At 36.7% G+C, this 20,296-nt stretch overlaps 1 protein-coding gene across 1 annotated transcript in view; it reads left to right on the top strand.

Annotated features, from left to right (window-relative positions):
* The window catches only part of LOC100027341 (glycine N-acyltransferase-like protein 2), a 29,842-nt gene that overhangs the window by 7,030 nt on the left and 2,516 nt on the right, over positions 1-20,296 (top strand). Inside the window, exons 2-5 of the mRNA XM_007497523.2 lie at positions 3,242-3,347; positions 6,014-6,121; positions 12,471-12,597; positions 15,403-15,583. Of these exons, the coding sequence (XP_007497585.2) occupies positions 3,270-3,347; positions 6,014-6,121; positions 12,471-12,597; positions 15,403-15,583 (494 nt within the window). The 5' untranslated portion in view covers positions 3,242-3,269. The remainder of the gene's footprint in view (positions 1-3,241; positions 3,348-6,013; positions 6,122-12,470; positions 12,598-15,402; positions 15,584-20,296) is intronic.

The following is a 20,296-nucleotide window of genomic DNA, read 5'->3' as shown; positions in this document are numbered from 1 at the left end:
GGACTTGAACCTGGGATTCCTCATTCTAAAGCTATCCATAAGACTGGCTATGCCTACCTATTCCTGCCTCACTAGAAGGAATTTTATAAGAAAATATATCAAAGGTCTCTCATTTTAGGACTGATTTCTATTGGAGTTGAACTATATTTGGGACTAATATAAATATTATGAGCAACACTCATATAAGTTCACAACCAGAATAGATGTAAGCAATTATCTAGACCAGTTCTCTCATTTTATACTTGAGGAGTTTGAATCAAAGAGATAAGGGCTTTGCCTAAGATAACATGGATATCTAAGTGGCATAATGGATACAGTGCTGGGCCTAAAGTCAGGAATTTTTATCTTCCTGAGATCAAATCTGGCCTTAGACACTTACTAGCTGTGTGTCCTTGGACCAGTCATTTAACCATATTTGTCTCAGTTTCCTCAACTGCAAAATAAACTGGAGAAGAAAATGACAAACGACTCTAGTAACTCTGCCAAGAAAACCCCAAATAATGTCATAGAGAGTCATACACGACTGAAAAATAACAACACCAACTGAGATTTGAACTCTGATCTTATGGTTCTAAATCATAGGATCCCTGAGGTAGTAGTAGAATAGATGTTTAAAGTTATCTATCAATGTGTCCTCCAGGGCCATCTATCTATAGAGTTAGAAGTCCCATGTCCATTGGATATATACCACTCATTTCACAGCATTAAAGTACCTTGTCTAAGGTAACATTGGTAGGAAGTGAAAAAACAGATTTGAAATCTCAACCTCAAGACTATAGACTTATAGCTGGAAGGCACCTCACAGGTCATCTCATCCAACCTAGTCTTTCCACAAAGGAAAAGAAATCCCAGAAAAGGCACGTGGCTTGTTCATTCACAAAGTTAGTATCAGAGTAGAATTGAAACTGATGTCAGCTGTCAGGATCCCTGATCTTCCCATAGTACCATGCTACCTCATTCTACTACGCCATGGTAACGGTATAGGGCAGTATGGTTTGGTAATATGGCTTCCCTAAAGAAATTACAGAATTTTATAGTCTTTGTTTTAAGGTGTGGCTACAAATCATTCGTCACATTCCATGACAGTATCGGTTGTGCTGGACCGTACAGGCTCGCTTTCCATGACATTGTCCAGAAAATATCCCAACAATTCAGTTGAGCAATCCTGTATTAGTGCCTACTCACATTAGCTGATAACCAAATCTTTCTGTGATAGCATTCATTGAAAGCATCTTCCTACCCATTGGAACTTCCAAGTTGATCACACATGATGAAGATAGCTCATCACATCAAGGCTGACCCTTGTCATCCAAGCATGTTTCCTACATATCTCCCATCATCATTATCTATTAGTCATCTCAACTCTTATCTTCCCACTGGATTTTGATGACTCTAGAAGAAAGAGATGGAAGTCCCTGACTTTGTGCTACTCTGACTGACTTAAATCTAATTTATGCATTTCAGAAGACATCATTCAATTTGGTGCTCTTCATATAAAAAAGACAACCACCACCACCACCACCACCTTACCACCCTACTTTCTTCCTTTTGCTTTGGGAACTGTAACCAAAACAATACCATCATTGTTTCTAGAGAGGGCATGTTAATGAACTTCCCTGTGACTGTACTCATTACAATGACTCCATAAATCAAAGTTCCCTTCCTTGGGGGTCACCATTTCTCTTGTCTTCCCCAGTATGTTATATTATTATTATTATTATTATGTTATGTTATGTTTATAAGCTCAGGGAAGTCAGGAATGGTATAATTTGTGTATGTGCATCATCAGTGCTTACCATAGTATCTGGCTCATAGTAAGCACTTAATAAATGCTTTTTTCATTTATTTGTTCATTACTTTACATATCAACTCAGCCACCTCAGTGAATAAACCAATGACCGTAGGTGAGGATTAATTACCCATAGTGGCAGCCCAAAAGCCCAAGGGTACAAGGAGAGATGGGTAAAATTTTGCATCTAGTGTATAAAAAAGGGCATTGGACTTGAAGCATGAAGATCTGGATCCTGGTGCTGGCTTGATCAGATACTAGGTGAGTGAGCTTAGTTAATTCAATTATATTCTCCAAGTCTTGGTTTCCTCTTTTGCTAAATGAAGATGACAACAGCTATGCTGTCTACTTTATGGGGCTTTAGTGAAGTTCAATTAATCAATCCCACCCACATATATTATATATCTAATATGTAGAGTGGAATGAAATGGAAAATCATTTATTAAGTGTTTACTATTAAGTATATAATAGGCATTGGGAATATGAAAGCAAAAAAAAAAATATATATATATATATATATAATTCCTTACATTAAGAAGCTTACAAGCTTAAACAGGGAGAAGAAGCCAATAAGATCTAGGAAGTTAAATGCTGGAAAGGAGTCAAGCCGTCTCGAGTTACCCTATGTAAGGAATGGAGACCATAAGCTTTGTTGTTTGGGGATTTACAAAATTATGCTCATCGAACTGAAATATTAGAGTTCAGCCAGCTCTAATATTAGTCTAGCACGCCCTCCCTAATGAGAAGAGAATGACCAGCCTCATGATCCTGAACTCTTCATGATCTCCTTTGGAGAGTGGGGGGAAAGTTCCCAGATCTATCTATCAAGGTCCTCTCTAGGGTCACCTGTCTACATGGCTAGAGGCCCCATGCCCATGTGGATATGCACATTTTACATGGATAGCAGACACCCTTCAATACTGCTTACAGAAGCCGTTAGTAAAGTGTGAAGCATTAAAATGATTAGAGTCATTCCTCTTCCCTCTCAGAGCTCATCATCTCGTTGATGGTGACGCAGACTGCCTTTGGCTAATCTCACTTTTTCTCAGCAAATTTTTGTTCCTGGGACTTTGTGTACTATTAGAGAGGAAGAGAGCAGGGTGTGAGTGACCTTGGATCTCACTCATTTGGATGACCTCATTCTCCACATCAAAGTCTGCTCCTGGTACTATGGCAACCCTTAGACTTCTATGATGCTGAAGGGCATCCAACGTTCTCTAAGGGAAATCATCTAAAGGTTGCATTTTCATCCCCAGGCACCCAAGTAACTGGATATAATAGAACCTAATTTAGTCCTTAGGCCTCTGAGTCAAGTCAGAGTGAAACAGGAAAGGTCAGATCCTCCTCCGAATTAGGTGTCACCCATCACTCACTATGGCTCTACTTTCTCACCTTCTTGAGAAATCCCATTTCTCCTTTCATTCCTTTTATTCCCAATGTTTTGATCTGAAGGGCAAGGAAGTGTGCGGCACCACAAACAATGCGTCTATTACAAGAGGCCCAGAAGTTGCAGGCTCTGTACCAGTCCCTGGCCAAAAGCATCCCGGAATCCCTGAAGGTAAGGCAGGGCGCAGCCAAAAGGAGATGTGGCCATCCCCGTGTCAGGAAACAAGCAGGAAGCAGAGAAATGTCAGCCTAGAGTAACCCTTCTTGATATCAGGCAGTCCCACTTCAGAGCTCTAAGTCTCAGTTTCTTCTTTTGCCAAGTAATATTTTGTCCTTTTATTTATTCCATCCCATCTCTTTTCTTCTCAAACTAGCCCTCTATTCTCCTTCCTTCTCACAGTGCAGGTACAGTCAGGAATGACTTATTTTCCCCTAAATTCTTCTCCATGTTGTCTCATCAATCCTCCAGAGACAATTTACTCAAAGTGCTAAAGACCTTTGACCTTTTCAAGGGCACCAGTGAAGGGCTGGGGCTCTCTTCTTGTTGCCCTTCACTCATAGTAACGATAGATAGCATTAACAGAGCTTTGACAAAGCACTTTACACCTTATCTCATTTGATCTTGACAACAATCCTATAAGGTAAGTGCTATTAGAATTCTCATTTTTAAATTGAAGACATTGAGGCTGACAGAGGTTGAATGATTTATCTAAGATCATACAGCTAGTAAATGTTTGAGGAAGGATTTGAGCTCAGGATTCCCTGACTCAGAGTTCCGCACTATCCATTGCACCACCTAGTGGTCTTCATGGATTCACTTCCTTTTCCAATCATATTCCTTAGAGGTTTGCTTTTACATTCAAGGCATCATTGGAAATAAACCATTGCTTATTAGTTTATTTATATCAATTGTAGAGTTCTCTAGCATCCTTTAGTTCACCTCAGTTTTCATAATGCTAAATTTGTAGTCATATAGCATCATCAAAAGAAAATTTTTATCATTTTTTAAAAATTTTAAAAAAAATTTACTTAAAAATCTACTACACTAGGCTCTGGCACTACAAAGGAAAAAAAAAATGAAACCAACCATCCTAGGATTCCAGAGGTTTACATTCTACAGGTATCGTACTTGAGGAATACAAAAAAGTAAATATGAAGTAGATCTGAGGCAGGGAGAGGAAGAAAAAGAGGGGGAAAGGGAGAGAGAAAGAGAGCAGGGGGGGGGGGAGAGAGAGAGAAAGAGACAGAGACAGAGACAGAGACAGAGAGATAGAGAGTCAGAGAGATAGACAGAGAGAGACAGACAGAGAGAGCACAGTTAGAGATTTAGTAAACTTCATTGGGGACCAAGTACCTAAAGTAAGCCTTAAAAGAAGAGGAAGAGGCTTAGGAGAAAAAGGAATACATTTAGTACTTAGGGCATAAACAAATGTACAGAAGCAAAAAAAAAATGGACTTCTAATTTGAGGAACAGCAAATAATCCAGATTGACTGGAACACTTTTTGGGGGGTCTATATGTGTGATTTCACTGACTTAGGGGATTCCCAATTTGAAAATGTCTTTGGTCAATGCAGTTTGGGTCTGTAACTTATAGTCTAATAGGTTCCCTAGGGTACTGAGAATTTAAGTAGCTTTGAGGTCTCCTAGTTCCCATTCGATAGAGGCAGAACTTGAATTTGAGATTTCTGATTCCATGGACAGCCATGCTACTTCTCTGGCAGGAATGGTAAAAGAAAAGAACTCATGTAAAACAACAGTGGAGAGGCCAGTGGAACAATATTGTGAAAGGCTGTAAATGCAGGACTGAGTAGTTGATGTTCTATCTCCAACACAATGGGGAACCATTGGAAATCATTGGAGGGCCTTAATAAGATGACTTAGTAGCTCTGTGGAGGATGGCTTGGAGAGAGAGAAGCTGATGACACAGAGCCCAGTTTGAAGTCTATTGCAATAGTCTATGTGGAAGATGAATGAGGATGGTAGCCTGTGGTTGGAGAAATGAATAGCATCTTTGTGTAGAATGGGTAGCATCTACAATTGATAGATATTGGTGGTAAGGAAAAAGGAAAATATTCAGTTTATTAAACTGGGATTTGGATGTTGGAGATATCCATTAAAAAGTGAAGCTTAGAAGAGTGGTGGTTTTAGTGCAGAAGTTGAATTTTGTTTGGCACATGTTGATGGGACAGTCAAGTGACAATCTCCAGCAATAGTTGACAATGAGGAACTGAAGTCCAGGGGATATATCAAAGCTACATAATTAAAGTGACAGATAAATAGATGAGCTTTTGTATCAGAGAGCAGCTTAGCACTACTTAACATGCTGTGCAATTTCCTAAATGCAATATAGCCCAGGCTCTTCCTTGGCTTCAATCCTGAGCCCAACTTTCATCCATCTACATCTCCTATGCAAGAAATAAGTCTTTTGAGATCAATTGAAGACTGAAGAGCTATGGAAATAGAAGCTGTTGTTGTTGTTGTTTTCTTATATCCCAAGAGGTGATGGAACATCTTTATCCCATTTATAAATTCCAGACTCTAAGAAATATAATGAATACCACAGAATAATGGGAAGCAGGAAGAGAAGGGAGGAGTGATAGAAAAGGATGAGCTAAAACAGAGAAAAAGAAAAATGTTATTTCCTGAAGCATTAGCAGAATACAAACATATATAACCATCAGTGTCTTCATTTGTCACCAAAACCACAATTGGCCTTGAAAAAGTGCTATCATCCCACTTATCACTAGCTCCCACTTCCATTTTACTTCCTTGCTTGACAACATTAATGAAATGATGAAGCTTTTCCAGTCTCTCTTGGCTCTGTCTTCTTATTACAGGTATATGGCTCCATTTTCCACATTAGTAGGGGAAATCCTTTCAACTTGGAAGTTCTAGTGGACTCCTGGCCAGAATATCAGACTGTCATTACTCGGCCTCAGAAAGAGGTAAGATCACATAACTGACAAGCACATATTATGTAACTCTTACTTGCTAGAACCTGATAAAACTAAGAAAGAAAGCAGTTCCTGCCCTCACAGAACTTTCATTCTATTGGAATAGACAACATGTTCATATATAAGTAGATAACAAATTTAGATATCTCATCATGGGGGTTAGGGGAATGGGTTCCTTGCAATCTGGAAAATCCTTGTAAAATTTTTTTGGCCTTCCTTTCATATCTGAGAAGTCTGAATATCTTCTTTTGCTTTTATGGGATATTTATAAATTGGAATAATTTAGAATATGGGATAAAAAGAAATTATGAATATTTATGAAAAGATAAAGTACTTTGATATTATACAATACACACATTTTGTGCTCTTCTGAGGTTCTAAGGTTTTTTCCTGTGGTGTCATTAGATCTTTATGTGTCACCTGATGCTTCTGCAAAACTCCCCCAAAATTCCCACTTCATTTCTTGTGCCAACACACAATATATTGGAAACACGAAGGGGAAAGCCATGATATACAAGGGATTTCTGTATAGTCAGAATAAAAGACAAAGAGATTTAAAGAGAGATCATTATTAATTGGAGGTGATTAGGAAAGGCTTCATGTAGAAGTTGGTAGCTTGAACTGAGTCTTAAAATGAATTTTGAAAAGAGTTTAAAGAGGAGGTGGTGTCAAGATGGCCACTTAGAAGCAGCAAAAGTTGAGTCCTCTGTGAAAACCCGTCCACACCAATCAAAAACAAAGTGCTTTGAGGGGAATAGAAAACCAAATCCAACAACAGGACAGAGCTGGGGGACCCTCCTGTTCAATTCAACTTAAAAGGTACACAGAGAAGGCTGAATTCTATGGTTTAAGAAAAAGAAAGAAAGAAGTCCCAGGATCCCATCCCTACCTACTGTGATGAAAGCTGGGTGGTTTTTGGGATCTCAGGAGGAGGGTTCCAAGCTGAAGGAGTGCCTTGCTACCACAAATACTCCAGCTCAGGATTCTGACCACATCTGATATGGAGGCAGCTGGAGGAGAGGGGCAGAGAGAGGGCAGCCTGGTCCCAGCCTTCAGCCATCACTCTCAATCTTGGGCCTCTGCCTTTGGTGGTCTTGGTCTCAGGACACATCCAACTTTGCAGATCAGCTCTGCCTAGTTTAATCTCATCTATTAATAATGCAGATAAGAAGCCTTCAGAGGTCAAAGAAGCTCAATATTCAACACCACTCCCTCACCTACTATGCTGAAACCCACAGTAAGAATCCAGCTGACTGGGATCCCGGGGCAAAGGCTGAAATCCCGACAGAGTATCTTGGTACTACCATGGGAAAGTCAAGGCTCTGACCAGGAAGCTGCTATCTAGGTAATGAACAAAGAACAAATGGAACAGAGGAGGACCAAGAAACACCAAGAAAAAACTCAGGAACTCCAAAGAATTGGACACAGGCTTTGGAAGGACTCAGAACACAATTCAAAAAACAATTAAGAAAGGCTGAAGATAATCGGAAAAAATAACTTAAAAAAGCAAAGCACATCATCTGGAAACAGAGGCACATTAACTAAAACAACAAAATAGTATATTAAAAGCCAGAATTGGCAAACTTGAAAACCAGGCAAAGAAAGTGAAAGGTGACATACAAAGAAAAACAGACCAAAATGAAAAGGATAACCAAAAAGTCAGGGATGAAATTCAGCCTTTAAAAATTAGAACCCAACAACTATAGTAAATGATTTTACAAGGCATCAAGAATCTGTAAAACAAAATCTAAAGAATGAAAAAATTGAGGAAAATATGGAGCATCTCATTGATAAAACATTGGACCTAGAAAATAAATCCAGAAGAGACAATTTAAGAATTATTGGACTATCTGAAAATCATTACAACAGAAAGGGCCTGGACATCATTCTACAGGAAATTATCCAAGAAAACTGCCCTGATATTCTTGAACAAGTGGGTAAAGTGGAGATTGAAAGAATTCACAGATCACCTCCTACATTTAATCTCCAATTGACAATGCCCAGGAATGTTATAGACAACTTCAAGGACTACCAGACCAAGGAAAATATATTACCAGGTGCTAAAAAGAAACCATTCAGATATTATGAAGCCACAGTTAGGATAACACAGGACCTGGTTGCATCACACTGAAGGGCCTGAGGGCTTGGAATATGATATTCTGGAAAGCAAAACAACTGGGTCTACAACCAAGAATCAACTACCCAGCAAAACTGATTATATTCTTGCAAGGGAAAGTATGGTCATTTAATAAAATAGAAGACTTTCAAGCATATCAAAAGAAAAGACTTGACTTAAACAGAAATTTTGATGCCCAAACACAGAATTAAAGAGAATCACCAAAAGATAATTAAGAAAGGGGGAAAAACACAACTTTTTTAAGGGACCTAATAAGTTAAAATGATTTGTATTCCTATAAGAAAAGATGATATTGGTAACTCTTAAAATTGTTATTAGCAGCAGGGTAGCTAGAAGAGGTATACTTAGAGGGTACAGTGACAAACTGTATATGATGATATGTCAAAACTATAAAAAACTAAGGGGAAAAGAGGATAATAATAAGAAAAATGGGAAGAGATGAATTGGGGTAAATTTATAATTCATAAAGAAGGCCAATATAATGGAAGGATGAAAGAGGTTGGAGACAGGTAATACTTAAATCTTACATGCTTTGGAATTGACTCAGAGAGGGAAGAACAATCAGATCTATTGGGGCAGAGAATTATATCATATCTTATAGAGTAATAGAACGGTAATAAATGGACTGATGGGGAGGAGAGCAATACAAGGGAGGGAGAGATTGGGGGGTCATTTAAAAGGCACTATAGCAAGAGGGAAATAATAAGAGGGGAGGGGTAGGAAGGGGAGTAACATTAGGGAGTGGAAAGAGGGGAGACTGACTAAAAGCAAAAAAAAATGAAGGGGAAGGTAAGAGCAATGAGAAAAAAGGCAGAATCAGAGGAGGAAAGTCCAAATGGAAGGGAATACACAGATAGTAATCATAACTGTGAATGTGAATGGGATGAACTCACCAATAAAAAGGAAGAGGATAGCAGAATGAATTAAAAACCAGAATCCTACCATATGTTGTCTACAAGAAACACACTTGAGGAAGGTAGACATACATAGAATAAAGATAAGATGGTGGAACAGAATTTACTGGGCTGCCACTAAGACAAAGAAAGTTGGAGTAATCATTATGATCTTAGACAAAGCTAAAGCAAAACTAGATCTCATTTAAAAAGATAAGGAAGGTTCATGAAAGGCACTATAAATAATGAAGAAATATCAGTACTCAAAATATATGTACCAAATGGTACAGCATTCAGATTTCTAAAGAAACTAAAGGAGTTTAAGGAGGAAATAGATAGTAAAACCATACTATGGGGAGACTTTAACTTTCCTCTATCATAACTAGATAAATAGAACCAAAAATTAAATGAGAAAGAAAGGAAGTGAATGAAATATTAGAAAAATTAGAGCTAATAGATATATGGGAAAAAATAGATAAAAAGAAATATACATTCTTTTCAGTAGCACATGGAAAATATACAAAGATTGACCATGGACTAGGGCATAAAAACATTGCAAACAAATGTAAGAAAGCAGAAATAATAAATGCAATTTTTTCAGACCATAATGTGATAAAAATAATAATCAATAGGGGTTCATGGATGGGCAAATTTAAAATTAATTGGAAATTTAATGAACTAATTCTTCAATTAGGTGGGTCATAGAAAAAATCATAGAAATAATTACTGATTTACTTGAAGAGAATGACAATGAGGAAACAACACATCAAAATCTATGGGATAAAGCCAAAACAGTACTCAGGGGAAAATTTATATCCCTAGGTGTCTATATTAACAAAATAGAGAGGTAAGAGGTCAATGAATTGGGCATGCAAATTTTTAAAAAAACACTAGAAAAAGAACAAATTAAAAACCCTCAGATAAAGACCAAATTGGAAATCCTAAAGATAAAAGGAGGAATTAATGAAACTCAAAGTAACAGAACTATTGACTTAATAACTAAGGCTAGGAGCTGGTACTTTGGATAAACAAATAAAATAGATAAAATACTGGTTAATCTAATAAAAAAAGAAACAAGAGAATCAAATTAGCAGTATCAAAGATGAAAAGGGTGATCTCATCTCTAATGAAAAATTAAGGTAATTAATAAGAACAATTTTGCCCGATTATATGGCAATGACTATGACAATATAGGTGACATGGGTGAATATTTACAAAAATATAAATTGTCTAAATTAACAAAAGAGAAAATAGATATTTGTATATACTTCCAACACAACTCAGCAACAAAAGTTAGAAAGAGAAATTCCATCTAAAACCACCCTAGACAATATAAAATATTTAGAAATCTATTTGCCACAGGAATTATATGAACACAACTACAAAACACTTTCCACACAATTAAAACTATATGTAAGGAATTGGGAAAATATTAATTGCTCTTGGGTAGGATGAGCTAATATAAAAATGACAATCCTACCCAAATTAAGATACTTATTCATTGCCATTCCTATCAAACTATCAAGAAACTTTTTTTATTGAATTAGAAAAAATTATAACAAAGTTCATTTGGAAGAACAAAAGATCAAGAATATCAAGAGAAATAATGAAAAACAATGTGAAGGATGTAGGCCTACAAGTACCAGATCTTAAACTGTATTATAATGCAATGATAATCAAAACAATATGGTACTGGATAAGAGACATAAGGGAGGATCAATGGAATATGCTTGGGGTAAATGACCTCAGAAAGAGAGTGGGACAAGAATCAACTATTTGACAAAAACTGTTGGGAAAATTGGAAAACAGTATGGGGAAAATTAGGTTTATATCAACATCTCACACCCTATGCCAAGATAAATTCAGAATGGATAAATGATTTAATTATAAAGAAGGAAATTATATATTTACTTATAAATTAGGCAAACATACAATAGTATACCTGTCAGATCTGTGGGAAAGGAAATATGTTAAGACCAAGCAAGAGATAGAGATAATTACAAAATATAAAATGAATAATTTTGATTACATTAAATTAAAAAGGTTTTGTACAAACAAAACCAATGCAACCAAAATTAGAAGGAAAGCAACAAATTGGGGAAAATCTTTATAACAAAAAAGTCTGACAAAGATGTAATTTCTCAGATTTATAAGGAGCTAAGTCTGTTGTACAAAAAATCAAGCCATTTCCCAATAGATAAATGGTCAAGAAACATGAATAGACAGTTTTCAGATAAAGAAATTAAAACTATTAATATGCACATGAAAAAGTGTTCTAAATTTCTTATAATTAGAGAAATGCAAATCAAAATAACTCTGAGGTACCACCTCACACCCAGAAGATTGGCTCATATGACAGCAAAGGAAAGTAATGAATGTTGGAGGGGAAGTGGCAAAATTGAGACATTAATGCATTGCTGGTGGAGTTGTGAATTGATCCAACCATTCTGGAAGTCAATTTGGAACTATGCCCAAAGGGTTTTAAAAGACTGCCTGCCCTTTGATCCAACCATACCACTGCTGAGTTTGTACCCCCAAGAGATCATAAGGGAAAAGATTTATACAAAAATATTCATAGTTGTGCTCATTGTGATGGCAAAAAACTGGAAAATGAGGGGATGCCCTTCAATTAGGGAATGGCTGATCAAATTGTGGTATCTGTTGGTTATGGAATATTATTGTGCTGAAATGAATAATGAATTGGAGGGATTCCATGTGAACTGGAACAACCTCCAGGAATTGAAACAGAGCAAAAAGAGCAGAACCAGGAGAACATTGTACACAGAGACGGATACACTGTGGTACAATGGAACCTAATGGATTTTTCTACTAGCAACAATGCAATGATCCAAGACAATTCTGAGGGACTTATGAGAAAGAATGCTATCCACAACCAGAAAAAGAACTGTGAGAGTAGAAATGCAGAAGAAAAACATATGATTGATCACATGGTTCGTTCGGAATATGATTAGGGATATGATCACTCTATTGCAAATATCAATAAAAGGAAATAGGTTTTGAACAATGATTCATGTAAAACCCAGTGGAATTGCTTGTCAGCTCCAGGAGAGGGGAGGGGAGAGGGATCATGAATCATGTAACCATGAAAAAATATTCTAAATTAATTAAATAAATAAAAATATACAATTAAAAAAGAATAATATTCTATTCTGGTCTTTTGTTGTTTCTGTTCAGTCATTTCTGTCTAAATCTTTGGGACTCCTTTGGGGTTTTCTTGGAAAAGACACAGGAGTGCTTTGTCATTTCTGTGACAATGATATTCCACTTTCTTTCCCCCCATCCTGCACAGGAAATGACTGATGACATGGATCATTACATAAACTGTTATCACATCTTCACCAAAGCTCCTGAGACATTACCAGAGATCCTGGAATCTAATAAAGTCATTAACTGGGATCAGAGTCTCAGAATCCAAGGTAACCATTTAGAAGCAAACAGAATTTCTTAAAAAACAGATAACATTGATTAAGCACCAACTATATGAAAGGTATCATTGTTGGCATTTGGTATATGAAGATGAGAATGGCATGGTCCCTTCCCTCAAGATCCTTATGATCTAGTTGAGGAGACAAGACAGATGGACAAGTAAGTGAGACAAAAATCAGAATACTGGTTAGTTGATAAGTTTAGATATTATGATCTCTATCTAAGGACCAAGAAACTTCTCACCAAAATCACAAAATGGTTTCCCCAAAGTCACACACCTGAAAGTGGTAAAGCTGGATTTCAAACCAAGATTTCTTACAAATTCAACTACATTGTAATTTCCTTGGGAAGGAGCTCTGAGGAGAGGAAATAGCATTATGTCTTTCCTAGCCTCTGATCATGGCTTTGTCATTGCCTTCCAGCATGAACCTAAATAACACTCTTTATTTCTAGGCTTTGGTATCATTTAAAATGAAGAACATGAAGTAGATGATCTCTAAGATTCTACTATTATTAATGTCTTTTTATACCAACTATGAGCTTTCTCTTCTCCTCTCCTTTGCACCTCAAGACCTCTTTACATCACCTCCTTACCTCTCTTCTTCTATTCCAGTCACTGAGGAGCAGAGGTCATTTTCCTTATCAAGACTGATCCTTCTACTTGTGCATTTGATCCCTTCTACTCTCTTCTCAGAGCTTGCCCCATCAATCATTTCCATTTTTAGACTTTATTTGTTCAATGACTTCTTTCAACTATCCATAAATAAGGACAAGACTCTCCCACCTATAAAAATAGTTAAGAGACTGAAACAGACCAGTTTATACACCCCATTCCTTTTATGTGGTTGTGATTTAGTCTTTTAGTGAAAATCTTTTGGATTTTCAGTCATGTCTGACTCTCCATAACCCCATGGAGCATCCATGGGGTTTTCCTGGCAAGGATACTTAAGAGATTTGCCATTTCTTTTTTTCAGAGGAGCTTTTTGTTAGGCCATCAGAGGCTAAGGGACTTGCCCAGGGGGCCACACAGCTAGGAAGTGTCTGAGGTCACATTTGGTCAGCACTCTATCCACTGAACCACCTAGCTGCCCAACCCTTTTAATCAAACTCATAGAGTCATATTCTTTCATTTATTCCATTTCCTTACCTCTACACTCAAACTACTTGCAATCTGACTTCTGACTTATCCACTCAACTGATACTGCTCTCACCAAAGCTACCAATGATCTTTTCATTGATAAATCTGATTTTCTATTTTCGGTCCGTATCCTACTTGGCATTCACAGCTTTTGGTTGACCACTCCAAAATACTCTCTTTGGCTTCCATGAAACTGATCTCCCCTAGTTTCCTTCCTACTTCTCTGATTGTTTGAGTTCAAATTCTGACTCTGACACTCAAATTTTGTTTATGTAAACTTAGACAAGTCATTTAGCTTCTCTAGGTCTTCATTTCTTCATTTTTCAAAATGAGGTAATGATAGCATGGATTCTATTGAAGGCTCCTTCCCAAATCATTCTTTTAGTTTATTATTCTAAGTGCACAAGAAGAGTATAAATATGTATCTATAATAAATATGAGTAAGTCAGAATGTCCTTATTCAGCACTCATTGAGGGTTGGACTTTGTGTTGAGCTCTGGGGATACAAATACAAGCAATAAAGGAAGGAAGGGAGGGGGAAGGGGAAGGTACACACCTGGAGGGCAGGGGGAGAAATGTGGAGAATTGGAATACAATCAAGAGAAGAATGAAGCAGTGAGTGTAGCTGAACTGGACACTTTTAGAAAATAGTGGTTCCAAGAGGAACCCACTTATTGGTCAATAAACATTATTAAGCACTTACGATGTGCAAATAATCAGACAGAAAATCATTCTAGCTTATGGAATAAGAAAAGGATAAGAAAGTAGAGAAATAGCTGTCATTGAAGAAGTGACATCAGAGTCAAGAGGAGGAAATGGGTCAATTGCCAAAAGTTCAGACACTAATGATTCTTCCAGTTTGCAGAAGTGCTTATTATATATGTCCTAATATCATAATTTATTGAGTTAATGAATAAGATTAAGAGCTGGACTCAGAATTAGAAACTATGGGGATGTCCATCAATTGGGGAATGGCTGAGCAAATTATGGCATATGTTGGTGATGGAATACTCTTGTGCTATAAGAAATGATAACCAGATGATTTCAGAAAAAAGCTGGGAAGAGCTACAGGAACTGATGCAGAGTGAAATAAGCATAACTGGGAGAATATTGTACACAATAACAACAATATTGTACAATGATCAACTGTGAAAACTTGCTTGTTCTCAGCAATGCAATGATCTGGGATAATCCTGAAAGACTTAAGATGGGGAACACTATCCGCCTTCAGAGAAAGAACTACTGGACTCTGATGGATGTGAATCAAAGCATATTACCTTTCAGTTTGGGGTATTTATGATTTATTTTGGGCTTTCGTTTTTGTATGAGTGTGCTCTCACAATAGTGACCAATATGGAAGTGTTTTGCATGATGATAAAATTCAATTAAAAAAAAGATTTAGAGTTAGAGTGAATTAGACTAGATGATAGGATCATGGATTTTAGGGCTAAGAAGGATCTTAAAGACCATTGAGTCCAATCTGTTTATTTTATAGAAGGGGAAAGTGAGGCCCTTGGTGAAGAAATAATAGCTGGGATTCTAACCTAGGGTGTCTGATTACAAAGTTGATGCTGTTTCCATTAACTTGTGCTCTCTCAGAAGATGCAAAGAAAATCTAAAACAAGGTCTGTGTTGCCTTCATCTTTCTCTTCCCCAGGTTTACAACAGAGTTTGGATGAGAAAATAAAAAGTGTTGCAGCTTCAAAATCAGTGCAAATAGATTATTCCAAGTGTTTTCTCTATACAACAGAAGCTACACTGCAAATGAAGTCTCCCAATAAAAGAATATTTAGGAAATCCCAGGAAACAGATAACCAAAATATTGGAAAGTTTAAGAGGTAGGAACATGTATAACCTCCTATTCTAATATCACATTGTAAAGATTAAAATTAATATCCAGTACTCCAAGTATTATATTTAATAACATTTATTAAATATTTATCTTGAAGTATAAGGAAGTAAGGCTAGTAAAACTAAAAAAAAAAACGCTCCTCCATCCTCCGCCATGAAACCAGAGAGACCACATGGGTGGAAAAAAGAAACTGAACGCTCCCTCCATGTAAGGAGACACACAAACAGGGAAAGGAAAAGGGGATTGTGGGAAATGTAGTGGGAAATGTTCAAGATTCTAAATCAATACATATCTCCCTGTGATCCTTTGGGAGACCAGTCTCCCCAGTGGATCATGAAAACATAATTAACATAACTTTAACTAGAGTTATATGCAAATGTTACAGTTTTCAAAGGGAAATTACAATAATTTGGGGATGAGGAAAAAAAAGGGAAAAGGAACAAAACCAATAATAGGTGCATTTACAAAAATCCATTTAGGGGGCAGTCCCCTTTGGCATAATAGTGTACATTCAAAACAATAGCATTTCAACCCCCCCAAAATTCAAATTCACCATATCTCAAAGTTCACTCTAGATCTTCTGATATAGAGTGTGGTCTCTACAGGCATCTTCATGGCACCTTCTAGATTCTGGGAGGTAGTCTCTTGTTCTAAATTTGGCTCAAATTAAAGTCAAAGTTCACAATAATAACATAGTCCCCCCTGAGGAAAATAATAATACATCCCCCCCCCCCAGGAGGATACCATGATGCATATAGGAATTACACAGGGATACATGGTTGAGTCATAAGGCATATGAATCAAGTATCAAAAAAAAATTCAAGGAATCAAAGAAATTAAAATTTAAAAAATAACTTCTGAGTCAGATAAAAAATGTAAAAAGAAAACTTGAAAAAAATTCTGGGAAGAAGGGGAAAAAATCACAACTCACAACAGGTACTTTTAGTGATCCATGTCCCATAAGCATACAACAATTAGTCACTAACCCAATTTAGCAGTCTGGACTACAGTAAGTTGTCACATCATGAGAGAAAATAGAAAAAGAGACTAGATCTAGTGACAAATTGGAAATAGAATTTCCTGGTTCAACACTTTTCTTCATTTTTTTGGGATAATGGAACCAGAGCAAACGATGTCATATGCTTGATATAGAGTGTGGTACAAGTAAGTCCTGCATTAACACTTGTTAAACAGCTGAAACCTCGAGTCTCACACATGATCAAGTCATTGTGCTTTTTGTGTGGAATGCCATCAATCCCTGTAGCATTGGTTTGGTTTCCTTTACCTTTTTTGTGCTTATTTGGCACTTTGCAAATCAAGTTCTGTGCTCCTTTGTGGTCTGTTTGTCCTTGGATTAGACATAGAACTAAAGTCTCATAATAGTTAAATAACTAGTGGCAGGTTGCCATAGTCCAAAGCTCTTTGGGTATATTTTTTATGTGCTAGGCAAATGTATATCTTAGCTTATGCTATTGAAAAAAGTAAAAATAGTAAATTTTTTTCAATACAAGTGACATATGTGTCAAAAGCAAAAAAAAATAAGAAAAGAAGGAAAAAATCAAATACTGTTGACACATGTAGGAAGAAAACAAAATGTTAAAAGTGTGTATATTTCACAATTACAGAGATAAAGTATAGGGACTAGTTTTCAAAAAATGAGATTCATTTCCTCTTTGACTTACCAAGATCCGCAGTGTGAGTGCAAATAAGACAGATAAAATAATGTGAGTGCAAATGAAGTAGACAAAGCAATAATACATTCAAGAAAATACAAAAACAAACAAACAAAAAACGTAAAGGCACAAAATATTACAAAAGGTACATCAGGTCAATGAGGTCACTAATACAGATTTTCTTCTATGAGGTGGTACATGTGTTGCCCTACAAGGCAATTTGAGCAAATACAAGGATCAACCAAATAAAGTATAACAATATAGTACAAATCCAGCAATAAATAAATCCAAAAACAATCAATAGTCAAATACAATCAGTGCAAGTAATTATTCACCATCAACAGAAGGTACTTGTTTTACATGGCTTACAATGAATCCATGAGTCCCTCTCTCCAATTTTTATGGCTATTGATGTAGTTAATAGGAACTGTAATGGTCCATCATAAGCAGGTTCAGTCAATCCAGTACATTTGAAATTCTTTATGTACACATTATCACCTGATTTTAAATCATGATGTGAGAAATCAATGGGGCCTACTTGAACACCAGCTCCAGAGTTGTGGAGTTCTTTCAATTTTGTTTGTAATTGTCTGATATATGTAGCAATGGTTGTATACCCTCCTAACAGTGAGGTATAGAAAGGGGCAAATGGTTGTGCCTGAATAGGTGGATGTCCAAATAGCATCTCAAATGGTGAGATGTGTAAAACACCTCTGGATCTGCTTCTGAGATAAAATAGCACCAGAGGTAGAATTTCAGGCCACTTTACATGAGTCTCTGTGCATAATTTGCCAATCATGGTTTTAAGTTCTTTATTCATTTGTTCAACTTGTCCGGAGCTCTGGGGATGATATGGTGTATGAAATTTAGGAGTTATCCCCAGACATGAATAAATTTGAAATAACACTGAATTGGTAAAATGAGTTCCTTTATCGGAATCAATACATGCTGGCAGGCCAAAACAAGGAATAATTTCTTTCAAAAGGATTTTAGCAACAAAAGCCACTGTTGTATGAGCAGTAGGAAATGCTTCAGGCCACCTGGTCAGTTGATTGACTATGACCAGACAAATTTTATACTGTCCAACTTTTGGTATAGAGATTGAGGGTTTGAGTGCCTTTTTGGTTGCAAAAATTGTAAAGATTAAAATTAATATCCAGAACTCCAAGTATTATATTTAATAACATTTATTAAATATTTATCTTGAAGTATAAGGAAGTAAGGCTAGCAAAACTAAAAAAACTGATCCTCCCTCCTCTGCCATGGAAGTAAGTACCACTTGGACTGAAAAAAGAAACTGAAAGCTCCTTCCATGTAAGGAGATGCACAAACAGGAAAAGGGGATCATGGGAAATGTAGTCTCCCATGTGCCACAAACTCTGCACCTCAGCCTTTGGACTTCAAAGCCACATGAGGGTACATCAATAGATGATAATGCACAAAGACAATAGTCATTCTCGGTCACCGCGAGACTATCACTAGACACTAGGGTTCAAGATTCTAAATCAATACATTATCCTGGATTGTTAATAATTAAAGGATTAAATTTCATTGTCTAGTTTGTGGCAAAAAATAGAGACATGAAATACCCATGGTCATTACTTAACATCCTCATCTGATTCCCCATTGTGGAATGGAGATATGCCTAACTCATGGGAACTCAAATTCTGCCGCGTCCAACCTCCTAGAGAGCCTTAGATTAGGAACCACAATAGATGGTGCAACATGCCTTTGATCAGTCCAATTGATTTTAGAGGGAGCCAACACTAGAAACACGGTGAGTAGTTGAATCTTACAAATTTGTCTCAGTCAATTTATTGCTGAATATTTTTGATTATTTTAATAGAAAGTAAGTAAAGGACATAGGCATGTGTACTATATAAATACAAAAATGTCCTGATTTATGGGCCAGGAAAGAGAATAATCTCACATTTCATCAAGAGCAAGTCACTGTATCAACCCAATGTAGGATCACCAAAAACATATTTGAAGGAAGGAACAATTTCTTCTAAGTCGTCCACAGTGTCTGAGACTCTGGAGGCTCCAGGAACTCACTTCCCTCTACCTTTCTCTCTCTAAGAGTTGTCAGTTATCTGGAGAAATCTCTTCTTCATTCATTCGGCTAGATAGTAGCTTCAGTGTTCCCAAAGCCTCTCAGGAGTCACATCTCCTTCCTTATTCATAGGCCAACAGCTTCAAAAGGTTTTCCCTCAGAAAACCTGTCTAGTTCATGTGGACAGACATGTTACTTAAGCTTCTTGAAGTCAGGATTTGTTTTCCTCCATATCCACAACACCAAGAACAATATCTGACACATAGTAGAAACTTACTGATACTGTTTTCAAAGCAACTCTTGACGAATGTTGAAGTTATGATCTGTGTCAAAAGGAAAGTTGGACGAGTGTAAAAAATGGAGATTTTCCATCCCCAGAAGTCCTTGGTATTTCTCAGAATTCCCTATAATCTCACCTGAGTCTCCACATAGGTGAGATCACAATTGATATTTAATTGGCAGTAACACCTCCCTCTCTCTCTTCAATTGCAAAGATGTAGGGAGTTAGTGGTAAGCTAAGCACCGGGATTCTGAATTGGCTAATCATGGTTTTTATTTTGTATCTTCTTTATTCCTTGATTTCTAATAATCCTTAATAAACCTCATAAAATATAATATTCTATTATTAGATATATTATTTAATTTTTACACAAGGCAGTCAATAAATACTATGCAGCATTATCATGAGGGACATGCAAAAATGACATGAAAAAATAAATAAGAAACGGTTGTTTCCTTCCAGAAACTTACAACCCAGTGAGAATAATGGGATTTCCCTAATGAATATACTAGGTTGAAGGATGGTAAGGTGATAACTTGGTAAGCAAAGGACAATGAGATTAGATAAGCAAATGACCATTACAGCTGAATGACCTTGCATCTACAACTGGAGAGGTGCTAAGAGGCTATTTAGTATGGCCCCTTACTTTCACATATAAAAAGGCAAGGATGGAAGTGTGGTTTGACCAAGGTC

The sequence above is a fragment of the Monodelphis domestica genome, chromosome 6, assembly GCF_027887165.1.
Source record: "Monodelphis domestica isolate mMonDom1 chromosome 6, mMonDom1.pri, whole genome shotgun sequence".
Classification (NCBI taxonomy): domain Eukaryota; kingdom Metazoa; phylum Chordata; class Mammalia; order Didelphimorphia; family Didelphidae; genus Monodelphis; species Monodelphis domestica.
This window is presented reverse-complemented; position numbering and strand designations above follow the sequence as displayed.